Genomic DNA, 14,939 nt, shown 5'->3' with positions numbered 1-14,939 from the left:
CCCATAATTCCACACAGGAAGGTCACACCATCCCCCACCATCATCAGGTAGATGAGGAACAATTATTGGTAGGTATGGTTTATATACAAGCATGTTTGTTACAATAACTGTTTTATTATATATTCAGAATGGAAACCTCTGGGATCATAATAATGTTGTTAAAAAAGAGTATAAAGAGGAGGATGAGGAGTATGGTGTGATGGAGAAGTTTTCAGGACACAAGGATTTGATGGATTCCACACAGGAAGGTCACACCATCCCCCACCATCATCAGGTAGATGAGGAACAATCACTGATAGTATCATTAGGATCTGTACATTATCTGCATTGTTACCATTGATGTCATTGTTATTCTATATTCAGAGTGGAAACCTGAGAGATCCTAAAGTTGAGGTTAAAGAAGAAGAGACGTATGTGAGGGATGATCAGCAGTCTATGGAGGAGGATGGAATAACGGGGACATTTATAGAGGAGGACACTCCTACAGAGATCAGCACAGGTGGGTCATTAACACTAAATCCATTCCTCTACCCATACTGCTCACTGATTGGTCCAGAGTAGGGCAGGGACTGGGTGATATCAGCCTGTAATCCCCTGGTCACTTTCCTGAGCTGTGTTCCCCGTCCTGTATTTCTCTCGGATAATCTTCCTTCTCTGTGCTGCAGACACAATTTATGTCTCTAGACTGGATTTATGGAGATTCTGGGGTTCAGCAAAATGTTGCTTTTCACCATAGTCATTGCTCAACGTAGGCACCTGAGGCATGTGTCTTGGTCTTCTGCCCCATGCCAGGGTATAGCAGGATCTCTGACAGAACAATTCTCCCGGGTTACTTGCTCTGTTATTTGCTGGCTGTGCCGGGTGGAGGGATATGCCTGTATAGTCTCAGACCCAAGTCACTGGGTCGGATTCAGATTCAATGGCGTATCTGTCCGGCCCGCGTAACGTATCTCCGATACGTTACGCCGCTCTAACTTTGGGCGCAAGTTCTTTATTCAAAAATAACTTGCGCCCTTAGTTAGAGCGGCGTAGCGTATGTGTTGCAGCGTAAGGCCGCGTAATTCAAATGGGGATGTAGGGGGCGTGTTTTATTTAAATTTCCCTTGACCCCGCGTTTTTTACATTTTACATGAACGGCGCATGCGCCGTCCGTAAAATATCCCAGTGTGCATTGCTCTAAATGACGTCTCAAGGACATCATTGGTTTCGACGTGAACGTAAATTACGTCCAGCCGTATTCGCGAACGACTTTCGCAAACAATGTAAAATTTCAAAAAACTCGGCGTGGGAACGACGGCCATACTTAACATTAGCTACCCCTCATATAGCAGGGGTAACTATACGCCGGAAAAAGCCCGAACGTAAACGACGTAAAAAAAAAGCGCCGGGCGGTCGCTCGTTTCTGAATCGGCGTAAATGCTCATTTGCATATTCGTCGCCTAAAAATACGGAAGCGCCACCTAGCGGCCAGCCGGGAATTGCAGCCTAAGATCCGACGGTGTAAGACACTTACACCTGTCGGATCTTAGGGATATCTATGCGTAACCTGATTCTAAAAATCAGGCGCATAGATACGACCGTCGGAACTCAGAGATACGACGCCGTATCAGGAGATACGCCGGCGTATCTCTTTCTGAATCCGGCCCACTGAGTGCAGTCTCAGGAGATGGGAAGCAGTGGTGTGGGATCTCTGCAACTTGTCTCCAGTAAATATTTAATCCACCACTGATTACTGAACACCAATATTATCAATCCTGACCCTTCACTATATAATTTATATCGTACATTACATACTCCTGTCTTCTGCACTATATATTCTATGTGTTGCACATTACATAATTCTGATACCATATAGTCCTATCTGTTGTATCTTATACAATATGTTGTACATTACATAGTCCTGACTTCTTCACTCTTCCCTCTACTATATATACACACATAATATGTATTCTCTTGTTAAACCCATTTCCTACCAGCTGGACATTTTATATCGGATGATGTGATTGGAGCACAGACTTTTACATGTTGATAATAATGTGATAACATTCTCCAACTTTAGAACCTTAAACAGAAAATGATAATGAGGGAGGAGTCAGTAACCCAATGATGGTGGTCTTCAGGATCAGTCCAGTCTTCATCTTGGTTGTTCTCCTCCTATCCTCACTCTCTGACCTCTGGTGGGACTCAGCCCTGCTGTTGTTCATGACTAAAGCATGGACTAAATAAGGAAGTGCAGGACTTCTTGTGTTGGGAACATGGCAATGAGTGATAGAGGGGGTGGGGACACTCGTCCTATTATCCCCTCATCCTTGTCACTCCTATAAAAGACAGTTCTCGTTGTTTCCTCACTCTCTGACTAAGGTCCATGAATAAAGAAATGATCTGGTAGGAGATCAGAGGAGCCATTTACTAGTTACCTTGAGGGGGGAATTGTAAGATCCTCAGAGACAAAGCTGCCCGATGTGGGCGGAGTCCTGGTTTAGGGGAACCAATCTGCATATTGTCTAGTAATAATCTTTGTATTTCTATTTTAGTAGATGGATGGGAGATGAGGAAAACCTCAGAGGATTGTCTCACTTTGTCTCCAGACTGTAAAGTAGAAGATGAGGACATCACACAGTATAGTCCAGGAGAAAACCCGACTACCTCAAATGTCCATCCGGCACCACACAGTGTAGATGGACCATCGTATTCCTCTTATCCTGAGGAACCTCAGACTGTGCGGGACGGTGCCAGACCATCGTATTCCTCTTATCCTGAGGAACCTCAGACTGTGCGGGACGGTGCCGGACCATCGTATTCCTCTTATCCTGAGGAACCTCAGACTGTGCGGGACGGTGCCAGACCATCGTATTCCTCTTATCCTGAGGAACCTCAGACTGTGCGGGACGGTGCCGGACCATCGTATTCCTCTTATCCTGAGGAACCTCAGACTGTGAGGGACGGTGCCGGACCATCGTATTCCTCTTATCCTGAGGAACCTCAGACTGTGCGGGACGGTGCCGGACCATCGTATTCCTCTTATCCTGAGGAACCTCAGACTGTGCGGGACGGTGCCGGACCATCGTATTCCTCTTATCCTGAGGAACCTCAGACTGTGAGGGATGGTGCCGGACCATCGTATTCCTCTTATCCTGAGGAACCTCAGACTGTGAGGGACGGTGCTGTCTCTCCAACAGATAAGAGGTTTTCCTGTACTGAGTGCGGGAAGCGTTTCCAATCTAAGTCTAATCTTAATATGCATAAAAAAATTCATACAGGTGAGAAGCCACATTCCTGTTCTGAGTGTGGGAAATGTTTTTCAACTAAGTCACATCTATCTTTACATCAGAGGTCTCACACAGGTGAGAAGCCGTATTCCTGTTCTGAGTGCGGGAAATGTTTTTCAGTTAAGTCGAATCTTGACACACATAAGAGGTCTCACACGGGTGAGAAGCCGTATTCCTGTCCTGAGTGCGGGAAATGTTTTTCAGTTAAGTCGCTTCTTGACACACATCAGAGATCACACACGGGGGAGAAGCCGTATTCCTGTCCTGAGTGTGGGAAATGTTTTTTAGCTAAGTCTAGTCTTTCCTATCATCAGAGGTCTCACACAGGTGAGAAGCCGTATTCCTGTCCTGAGTGCGGGAAATGTTTCTCAGTTAAGTCACATCTTGACACACATCAGAGATCACACACAGGGGAGAAGCCATATTCCTGTCCTGAGTGTGGGAAATGTTTTTTAGCTAAGTCCAGTCTTTCCTATCATCAGAGGTCTCACACAGGTGACAAGCCATATTCCTGTCCTGAATGTGGGAAATGTTTCTCAGTTAAGTCGCAACTTGACAGACATCAGAGATCTCACACGGGTGAGAAGCCGTATTCCTGTCCTGAGTGTGGGAAATGTTTTTCTGGTAAGTCGAATCTTGACACACATCAGAGATTGCACACGGGTGAGAAGCGGTATTCCTGTCCTGAGTGCGGGAAATGTTTTTCACAGAAGTCCCATCTTTACACACATCAGAGATCTCACACAGGTGAGAAGCCATATTCCTGTCTTGAGTGCGGGAAATGTTTTTCATTTAAGTGGCATCTTGACACACATCAGAGATTGCACACGGGTGAGAAGCCATATTCCTGTTCTGAGTGCGGGAAATGTTTTTCAGCTAAGTCCAGTCTTTCCTATCATCGGAGGTCTCACACAGGTGAGAAGCGGTATTCCTGAAATGTTTATCACTGATGTCCTGTCTTCGTGTACATCAGGGGACCCACACAACCCTCGAGATGTATTAGTGCCTTGAGTGCGGGAAATGTCTTGTATATGAATGCTGCTGGACATGGGGAAGAAGCACACCCTGATATACATACAAAATAAGCTGCGCTAAGGTAATTGAAGAGTGCAAATTGCTCACAGTGAGTACATATCAAAGATAATTAGTGGGAAAATATGTAACAGAAAATTGTATATAAATTTGGATCGTAATAAATTCGGTGAGGGGGGTGAACGTCCGTAAATCCCCAGAGGTGGCCCTTGTTTCATAGATTACCTGATGAGGTGCCCTGGAAATCAACAAAATGAATGACATATATACTGTTAGCGGCAAGGATTACAGTCGCCCTGAACACTGTAGTCACGTCCTTGGTACTCTCCTCCGGGACTCTCTTTGTGTAGTGATGACGTCAGCACGCCGCTTCTCCCTTCGCGTTTCGTCAAAACTGACTTCGTCCTGGGGCACACAACGAAACGGCATAGGGAGAAGCGACGCGCTGACGTCATCACTGCACAAAGAGAGTCCCGGAGGTGAACGGGCTGTGTTAGCCGGCCGGCTATACAATTTTTCACATGCAATTTTTTTTTATCTTCACACTTGATCACACATGACTGCTTGTGAGTAGTTGGGGATCGATTTATTGCCGAAGAAACGACATCCAGTCACATAGACCCCCAGGCTGGGTTATAGGCCATACATCTACAGAAGGGGGCATATTCTTAAAGATCTGAGGCGGCGGAACGTACGTCCTTTACGTTACGCCGCCGCAAGTTTAAGTGGCAAGTGCCTGATTCCCAAACCACTTACCTGTAAACTTGCGGCGGCGTCGCGTAAAGTCCACCCGCGCAAGCCCTCCTAATTCAAATGATCCTGGTAGGGGGCGTGAATCATTTAAATTAGGCACGCTCCCGCGCCGATCGTAATGCGCATGCTCCGTCGGGTAAATTATCCGACGTGCATTGTGCTAAATGACGTCTCACGGACGTCATTTGTTTTGACTGTAACGTAAATGGCGTCCAGCGCCATTCACGGACAACTTACGCAAACGACGTTAAATTTTCAAATTTCGACGCGGGATCGACTGCCATACTTAACATTCAGTACGCCACCTAGGGGGCATGTTTATCTTTACGCCGCGTATCGCTTACGGAAACGACATTAAAACACTACGGCGGGCAAGCGTACGTTAGAGAATTGGCGTGACTAGTCATTTGCATATTCTACGCTGACCGCCACCTAGCGGTCAGCGTAAATATTTCAGCCTAAGATACAACGGCGCAGGCCGTCGTATCTTAGGCATGTTTAAGTGTATCTCAGTTTGAGAATACACTTAAACATAGGATCGGACTTACGTCGGCGTATCTGCTGATACGCCGGCGTAAATTATTTGAGAATATGGCCCAAGATCTCTAGTTGGGATCTTCATCTTCGGTAAGAGGCAGTCATATAGAAAGTGGAGGTTTTCTTTCCTATTACATCACTTTTCCTTGGTTTGCTCTGGTTTGATGTCACCAACTCACCTATAGGAGGACTGTACATCTTTAGCCTTTTTTGACCGTCATCTAAAGTGTATTTTGAAAAAACGGAACATTCATTTGCTCAGAAATTTTCTTTGGGACACATTATGCCGCGTACACACGATCGTTTTTCGGCATGAAAAAAAACAGTTTTTCAGCATGTCCAAAAAACGACGTTTTTCCAACGTCATCATTAAAACGATGTTGCCCACACACCATCGTTTTAGAAAAATGATGAATAAAGCACGGTGACGTACAACATGTACGGCGGCACTCTAAAGGGGAATATTTCCACTCGACCCCCCCCCCCCTTTTTTTTTTCGTACCATACTCAGGTTCCTGAACTTTCCTACACAGAGTTATGATCCTGACTATTGAGTAGAACTGCATTTTGTTACATCGAATATACGTTTCCTACCTTTTAATATTGTCTGCTGGGCTTTCTATTCTCAGCAGGTAGACCTGAGAACGTCCTGTGACTATTGTTTGTTCCCTTATATTCACAGACCGTGTAAAGTTTTCTTTTTTTTTTTTGTTTAACATATCCTATGTATCTGTATATTTTTTTTTTATTGCGACAATCTGAACATTGGCCTGTGTTTACTTGCTACTCTTGTTCTTTCTGGACTTTTTTTTCAATAAAAACATTGAAATATAAATATGGATTGTACAACTAATTTAACCGCTTGCCGACCGCCGTAGACAGAATGGCACGGCTGACCAAAGGGGCGTATTTATATACGTCACCTTCAGCCCCGGAAGAATTTCCCCCCTTCCTTACCAGAGCACTTTTTTCGATTCGGTGCTGTGTCGCTTTAACTGACAATTGCGCGGTCGTGCGACCCTGTACCCAAACAAAATTGACTCCCTCCCCCCCCCCCACAAATAGAGCTTTCTTTTGGTGGTATTTGATCACCTCTGCATTTTTTTTGTGTGCTATAAACAAAAATAGAGCCACAATTTTTTGCTAAAATAAATATCCCCAAAAAATCTATAAAAAAACTTTTTTTTTGTCCTCAGTTTAGGCCGATACGTATTCTTCTACATATTTTTGGTAAAAAAATCGCAATAAGCGTTTATTGATTGGTTTGCACAAAAGTTATAGCGTTTACAAAATAGAGGATCGTTTTATGGCATTTTTTTTTTTTTTTACTAGTAGCAGCGATCTGCGTTTTATTTTTATTGTGACCATTTTTGGGAACATTCCCATTTATACAGCGATTAGTGCTATGAAACTGCACTGATTACTGTTACACTGTTAACTAACTGCACTGATTACTGTTAACTAACTGCACTGATTACTGTTAACCCATTCCCTGACTGGCAGGGAAGGGGTTAACACTAGGGGGAGCTGAAGGGGTTAAATGTTCCCTATTGTGTGATTCTAACTGTAGGAGAAGGGGACTCACAAGGGGAGGAGACCGATTTGTGTCTCTCTTTACTGGGAACACACGTCGGTCTCCTCACCGCTGACAGGACATGGATCTGTGTGTTTACATAAAGATATAGGCCCGTATTCACAAAGCACTTGCGCCGACGTATCTGGAGATACGCCGCATAAGTGCAAATATGCGCCGTCGTATCTGTGCGCCTGACTCAGAAACTAAGATACGCCTGAAAAACTTGCCTACGCCGGCGTAGAGTGGGCACATATTTACGCTGGTCGTATTTGGTGCACCCATTGATTTTCTATTCACATATGCAAATGAGGGAGATACGCCAATTCACAAACGTACGTCCGTCCGACGCAGTGCGCGTAAAGTCATACGTTCGGCGCAAAGTTATGTCCCATAAAGGAGGTGTAACTCAGCAGCATCCATGCAAAGGGAACACAAGCCAACGTATTTTACGTAGGACGTGAATATGACTAGGTGTAGGTTACGTTCACGCCGTAGGCATTAGACATGCACAGCAAAAATGTTCGTTTATTTCTGTTCGTTTATCGTGATTCGTAACGAGTCGTAATTTCATAAGACGTTAGTTATCGTATTCGTACTCTTTAGTATTTTCGTAACACTTTTTTTTCCGTTTCCGTTTTTTTCTGTTAGTTTATTTTTCGTATTTTCTTTATTTTGTATTCTGCCGCGTTCATATTTTTAAAATGATTTTATTCGTTCCTTCGTTTTTACGTTGGTTTAATTTTCGTTTTGCTATTCGTATTTACATTATATTTTCCATCATGCCAACGTTCGTATTTTCGTAAGAAATATATCTTCGTTGCTTTATGATCATTCGTATTTTCGTGTCTAATTTCCTTTGATTGTAAAAACGTACTTATGTAGATTTTATTGCATTCGTAATTCTGTTAGAATACATTTTACGTTTATTCGACACACTACTCGTCGTAATTTTGTAATTCGTACTTTACTGTGATTGACTTGACTGTCTTAGTTAGCACACACACCCTGCCTAGAATGAAGTCTGACGTAGAAGAAAACTAAAATATGTCAGATATTACAAATACAAATCTAGAAATTAGATGTACTGCAGTCTAACACAGGAAAAGACACAAGGAGCCAGGAGGTAATGAGAAAGAAGCTCATTGGGGGAAGGAACAAACCTCTTCAGAGGAAAGGGACAGCGCTCAGTGGCTATTGGTCAATGTCCAGAAATATTTCAGTACTAACGAAAGCTAATTTACATTATTTCGTATTTTCGTTGTTTTCATTTCCGTTTTCCGAAGATTCGTAATTTATTTTTCGTTAGTTTTGATTTTCGTTTTTTATGCTTTGTTCGGCATTTTGGTTGTTTTCTTTTCGGTCTTCGAATATTAGTAAGTTTGCATTTTCGTTCATTTTGTTTTTCGTAATAATTTTTTTTTTTTGGGTTCGGTATTTTCGTTGTTTCTATGTTTTCGTTTCTTTCTTCTTTCATATCTTCGTTGTTTTCCATATTCGTTATTTTGAAAATATCGTTATTCGTTATTAATTGCGCTAAACCGTTCGTTCATTCATATGTTAACGAATCAACTAAAATAACGAAAATTGACGGAAAACGTATTCGTAACGAAAAAAATTGCACATGTCTAGTAGGCATTGATCTGGCGTATCTAAGGGAGTAGTTCCGACGTGATTGTGAGCATGCGCACTGGGATGCGTCCACGGGACGGCGCATGCACCTTTCGTTATACGTATCAGTCTGGCGCTTGGCGCATCATTTGCATGGGGTCACGCCTCATTTGCATGGCTCACGCCCACTTCCACATACGCCGGCTTACGCCTAGGAAACCCAGCGCAGTTTTGGCAGCACTGGCTTTGTGAATCTAGTGCTTGCCTCTCTGCGTTGCGTCAGCGTAGCGTAAAGGATATACGCTATGGCGGCATAAATATGCGGCTGCTGCTGTATATGAAACCGGGCCATAAAGTACACACACAGCACAAGGCGTGTTCATACTACGAGACACTGCATTTCCTCTGTGCTCCACAAGGTGGTGATCTCACTTCTACCTAGACAGGAAGTGATGTCAGGTACAGACAGGAAGTTCCGGGTTAGAGGTCAGTCCAGAGGAAGTAGAGAGGAGACATTGCTGGAAATGGCAGAAAAGGAGGTAATAAGATCTTATTTTCTATTTATACCCAGTAACCCCCGTCATGTCCGTCTTCTTCCTCCATAGTCACTGTGATGTCTTTTATCTCCAGCAGATGATGATACACACATATAGTGTGGGAACCTAGATTAACCCCTTCAGGGTCAGAACATTTCCTCACCTATGGGGCTGAAACATTTCCTTAATTTTGTAGTTAAATTCCAGTAATATGTTCCTCTAAACCAGTGTTTCTCAACTACAGTCCTCAAGGCGCCCCAACAGGTCATGTTTTCAGAATTTCCTTTAGATGAAACGGCTGAGGTGATTACTAAGGCAGTGAAACTGATCAAATCACCTGTGCAAAATAATGGAAAGCCTGAAAACATGACCTGTTGGTGCGCCTTGAGGACTGGAGTTGAAAAACACTGCTCTAAACAAACAACACTGACAATAAATAGACAAGACAATGATCATCATAACCCTACATGGCCTACAACGGGCAATTATTACACCACACAGGCAGATTAACCCCTTCAGGATCAGAATGTTCCCCTAGTTACGGGGCCGGAACTTTGTCTTAATTTTGGAGGTGTGTCACCTTTTCCACCAATCACCTTTTCACCTCATAGGTCTATACTAACGGACTATATGACTTTTATTAGTATGGGGGGATTGGAATATGTATGTCTTTATTTTAGAAGATTCAAATAGGAAGAAAGAGGGAAAATTTCATTTGTAGAAAGAATGTCCTGAAATTTATTTTCCATATTGATCCAAATCTCAGATTTTCATTCACACCATCCCCCACCATGATCAGGTAGATGGGTAACAATCACCGATATGATTTATACACAAACATGTTTGTTAGAACGAGTGGAAACATAGTTGATGATAATATTGTTGTTAAATAAAAGTAAAAAGGAGGATGAGGAGTATGGTGTGATGAAGCAGCTTTCTGAAGGACATCATGATGGAGCAATCACGTTACAGAAACCCACCAGAGAGATGTCCCCGTTTTCTGTATTCCCGGGATTCCACACAGGAAGGTCACACCATCCCCCACCATCATCAGGTAGATGAGGAACAATCACTGATAGTATCATTAGGATCTGTACATTATCTGCATTGTTACCATTGATGTCATTTTTATTCTATATTCAGAGTGGAAACCTGAGAGATCCTAAAGTTGAGGTTAAAGAAGAGATAAAAGAGGAGGATGATGAGGATGGGGTGATGGAGGAGTTTCCAAAAGGACACAAAGATCTGTACCAGGACACCATGGTGGAGTCACCCAGCTACAGAAACCCACCGGAGAGATGTCCCCGTCCTCTGTATTCCCGGAATTCCACACAGGAAGGTCACACCATCCCTCACTGTTACAAGGTTGGTGGGATGGAGAATCTAGAACATACACTTACAGTGACAATGTGTGGATTTTTTATGTGATCTCACAATATTAAAGCTCTTATTTTACAGATGATTTTCTCTCTCATTTTCTTGGTTTAGGGTGAAGATCTGATAGATATAGAATTTGAGGTGAAATCAGAAGAAGAAGAGACGTATGTGAGGGATGATCAGCAGTCTATGGAGGAGGATGGAATAACGGGGACATTTATAGAGGAGGACACTCCTACAGAGATCAGCACAGGTGGGTCATTAACACTAAATCCATTCCTCCACCCATACTGCTCACTGATTGGTCCAGAGTAGGGCGGGGACTGGGTGATATCAGCCTGTAATCCCCTGGTCACTTTCCTGAGCTGTGTTCCCCGTCCTGTATTCCTCTCGGATAATCTTCCTCTCTGTGCTGCAGACACAATTTATGTCTCTAGACTGGATTTATGGAGATTCTGGGGTTCAGCTGTGGGATCTCTGCAACTCGTCTCCAGTAAACATTTAATTGTCCACTGATTTCTTAACACCAATATTATGAATCCTGACCCTTCACCGTATACTCTATGTTGTACATTACATAATTCTGATTCTATATAGTCCTATCTGTTGTATCTTATACAATATGTTGTACATTACATACTCCTGACTCATTCACTCTTCTCTCTACTATATATATACACATAATATGTATTCTCTCTTTTGTTACACCCATTTCCTACCAGCTGGACATTTTATATCGGATGATGTGATTGGAGCACAGACTTTTACATGTTGATAATAATGTGATAACATCCTCCAACTTTGGAACCTTAAACAGAAAGCGATAATGAGGGAGGAGTCAATAACCCAATGATGGTGAGCTTCAGGATCAGTCCAGGCTTCATCTTGGTTGTTCTCCTCCCCATCCTCACTCTCTGACCTCTGGTGGGGCTCAGCCCCGCTGTTATTCATGACTAAATCATGGGCTAAATAAGGAAGTGTAGTACTTCTTGTGTTGGGAAGATGGCAATGAGTGATAGAGGGGGTGGGGACACTCGTCCTATAATCCCCCCTCATAACTGATTTTCCTATAAAAGACAGTTCTCGATGTTTCCTCACTCTCTGACTAAGGTCCATGAATAGAGAAATTATCTGGTAGGAGATCAGAGGACCCATTTACTAGTTACCTTTAGGGGGGAATTGTAAGATCCTCAGAGACAAAGCTGCCTGATGTGGGCGGAGTCCTGGTTTAGGGGAACCAATCAGCTCATGTCTAGTAATTATCTTTGTATTTCTATTTTAGTAGATGGATGGGAGATGAGGAAAACCTCAGAGGATTGTCTCACTTTGTCTCCAGACTGTAAAGTAGAAGATGAGGACATCACACAGTATAGTCCAGGAGAAAACCCGACTACCTCAAATGTCCATCCAGAACCACACAGTGTAGATGGACCATCGTATTCCTCTTATCCTGAGGAACCTCAGACTGTGCGGGACGGTGCCGGACCATCGTATTCCTCTTATCCTGAGGAACCTCAGACTGTGCGGGACGGTGCCGGACCATCGTATTCCTCTTATCCTGAGGAACCTCAGACTGTGCGGGACGGTGCCCGACCATCGTATTCCTCTTATCCTGAGGAACCTCAGACTGTGCGGGACGGTGCCGGACCATCGTATTCCTCTTATCCTGAGGAACCTCAGACTGTGCGGGACGGTGCCGGACCATCGTATTCCTCTTATCCTGAGGAACCTCAGACTGTGCGGGACGGTGCCGTCCTTCCAACAGATAAGAGGATTTCCTGTACTGAGTGCGGGAAGTGTTTCAATTCTAAGTCTGGTCTTAATATGCATATACAATTTCATACATATGAGAAGCCACATTCCTGTTCTGAGTGTGGGAAATGTTTTTCAAGAAAGTCGCATCTTGTCAGACATCAGAGGTTGCACACGGGTGAGAAGCTGTATTCATGTTCTGAGTGCGGGAAATGTTTTTCAGAGAAGTGGCCTCTTGAAAGACATCAGATGTTGCACACGGGTGAGAAGCCGTATTCCTGTCCTGAGTGCGGGAAATGTTTTTTAGATAAGTCAAAACTTGATAGACATCAGATGTCGCACACGGGTGAGAAGCCGTATTCCTGTCCTGAGTGCGCAAAATGTTTTTTAGAGAAGTCGAATCTTCTCAGACATCAGAGATTACACACGGGTGAGAAGCCGTATTCCTGTCCTGAGTGTGGGAAATGTTTTTCAGCTAAGTCCAGTCTTTCCTATCATCATAGATCACACACGGGTGAGAAGCCGTATTCATGTTCTGAGTGCGGGAAATGTTTTTCATCTAAGTCCGGTCTTTCCCATCATCATAGATCACACACGGGTGAGAAGCCGTATTCCTGTCGTGGGTGCGGGAAATGTTTTTCAGCTAAGTCCAGTATTTCCTATCATCAGAACTTTCACACGGGGGAGAAGCCCTGTTCCTGTTTTGTGTGAGGGAAATGTTCCTCACTGAAGTCCTGTCTTCCTGTACATTAGGGGTCCCACACAACCCTCGGGGGGGAATTAGTGCCTTGAGTGCGGGAAATGTCTTGTATATGAATGTTGCTGGACATGTGGGGAAGAAGCACACCCTGATATACACCTCAGATATACTCCATGGCTGATCTTCATCATGTAAGAAACAGTTGATAAGGAGATCAGAGATCACCAAAGACATGGATGAAGTGTTGTACCGTGTTGGCCATTGATAGCAGGAGAAAAATAAAAATGGAGTCATTCCCCCTCATTGGTAAATTTTGTGGTGTAAACGTTTTTTTTCTATTGATTGAACTAGATGGACTTGTGTCTTTTTTTCAACCAGACTATCTCTATGTAATAAACATTTACAGGTCTAGTTTAAAAAAAAAAAATTGTTGCCCAAGTGTGACACGCATTCGCCGTACTATGACAGATTCTGGTCGTATTTTATTTCATAAAGTGATTTCCTATGATCATTGGCTCCATCTAGTGGCCATAATGTGGAATTTTAGTTTGATCAGAATAGATACCTCATTATGGCCACTAGATGGGGCTGACAGTCATAGGAAATCACTGTGTGAACTCCTTCACACCTAAGGGTAAAACAAATGTTAATGCCTAAGCACAATTCTACAACTTTGACATGTGTTAGTAAAACCGTACATATCATCACAACTACTTTGTGCCTCCAGGTGGATTATACCGCGTTTGTTTCAGGACAAATTGGCCTTTCATTTGGTGGTAAATGGTGATTGATGTCTCCTGATTTTGTATAGCTGTATATTTCCCGTCACAACCATGAAGTTCCACCAAAGAACAACCCAAAAATAAATTCTTTAAAAGCCCCTTAGTTCCAGTGAAGGGAACTCTTGTAAAGGAATTTTTTTTTTTCATAATAAGCATCCTTTACCTGCAGACATTCCTCTTTTCACTTCCTCATTGTTCGTTTTTGCTCAGAAGTTGCTCTATTTCTTCTCTGTTCTGTTCACTTGCTGCAAGTCTGATTGTTACTCACCACCGTGAAGGGAGGCTTTACTGCGGTGGTCAGTGACGTGCTCGCCCCCTCCTGGGAACTACATCTGTGTGGCAGGACACTCTCTACGTGTTAGGCCCCGTACACACGAGAGGATCTATCCGCTGGTATTTATCCGCGGATCAGTTCCAGCGGATTGATCCTGTGGTGTGTACGGCCCAGCGGATGTTTATCCGCGGATTTTTTTCGGGCCGATGGATTTCCAGCGGATAAAAATTTCTTAGCATGCTAAGAAATCTATCCGCTGGAATCCAGTCCAGCGGATTGATCCGCTGGTCTGTACAGACTCACCGGATCAATCCGTCCGATCTCCTCCCTCGCATGCGTCGTAATGACTCGACGCAATGCGTGGAAAGTCTTTACCTTCCAGCGTCGCGCACGTCGCCGCGTCATCATCGCGGCGACGGCGCGACACGTCACCGCGGATTTCGATTTGATGGTTAGTACAACCATCAGATCAAAATCCGCCAGAGGATTTATCCGCGGGAACGGTCCGGAGGACCGTTTCCAGCGGATAATCCTCTTGTGTGTACAAGGCCTTAGAGACTTCAAGGAGGTGTGAATTACTGGGCGTGCCGCAATGCATACTGGGAAATGTAGTTCTTGCATGAACGAGCGCCGCACACCAGGAAGTGAATGAGAGAACAGAAACTAGAACGCCGGAGGTGATATAGATGAAGGAATTTAATAGGTATTTACTCGTTTTTTAACAGAATCATTACACTATTCTG

The 14,939-nt window shown here is 43.7% G+C and overlaps 1 protein-coding gene across 1 annotated transcript in view; it reads left to right on the top strand.

Moving 5' to 3' along the window:
• The window catches only part of LOC120910590 (zinc finger protein 850-like), a 35,177-nt gene extending 21,988 nt beyond the window's left edge, over nt 1–13,189 (top strand). The window contains 2 exon segments of the mRNA XM_040322349.1: nt 3,180–4,196; nt 12,547–13,189. Of these exon segments, the coding sequence (XP_040178283.1) occupies nt 3,180–4,196; nt 12,547–13,151 (1,622 nt within the window). The 3' untranslated portion in view covers nt 13,152–13,189.
• Nucleotides 13,190–14,939: the final 1,750 nt, after the last annotated feature.

The sequence above is a fragment of the Rana temporaria genome, chromosome 8, assembly GCF_905171775.1.
Source record: "Rana temporaria chromosome 8, aRanTem1.1, whole genome shotgun sequence".
Classification (NCBI taxonomy): Eukaryota; Metazoa; Chordata; class Amphibia; order Anura; family Ranidae; genus Rana; species Rana temporaria.
The sequence above is the reverse complement of the archived record's forward strand: the minus strand, read 5'-3'. Positions and strand labels throughout refer to the sequence as shown.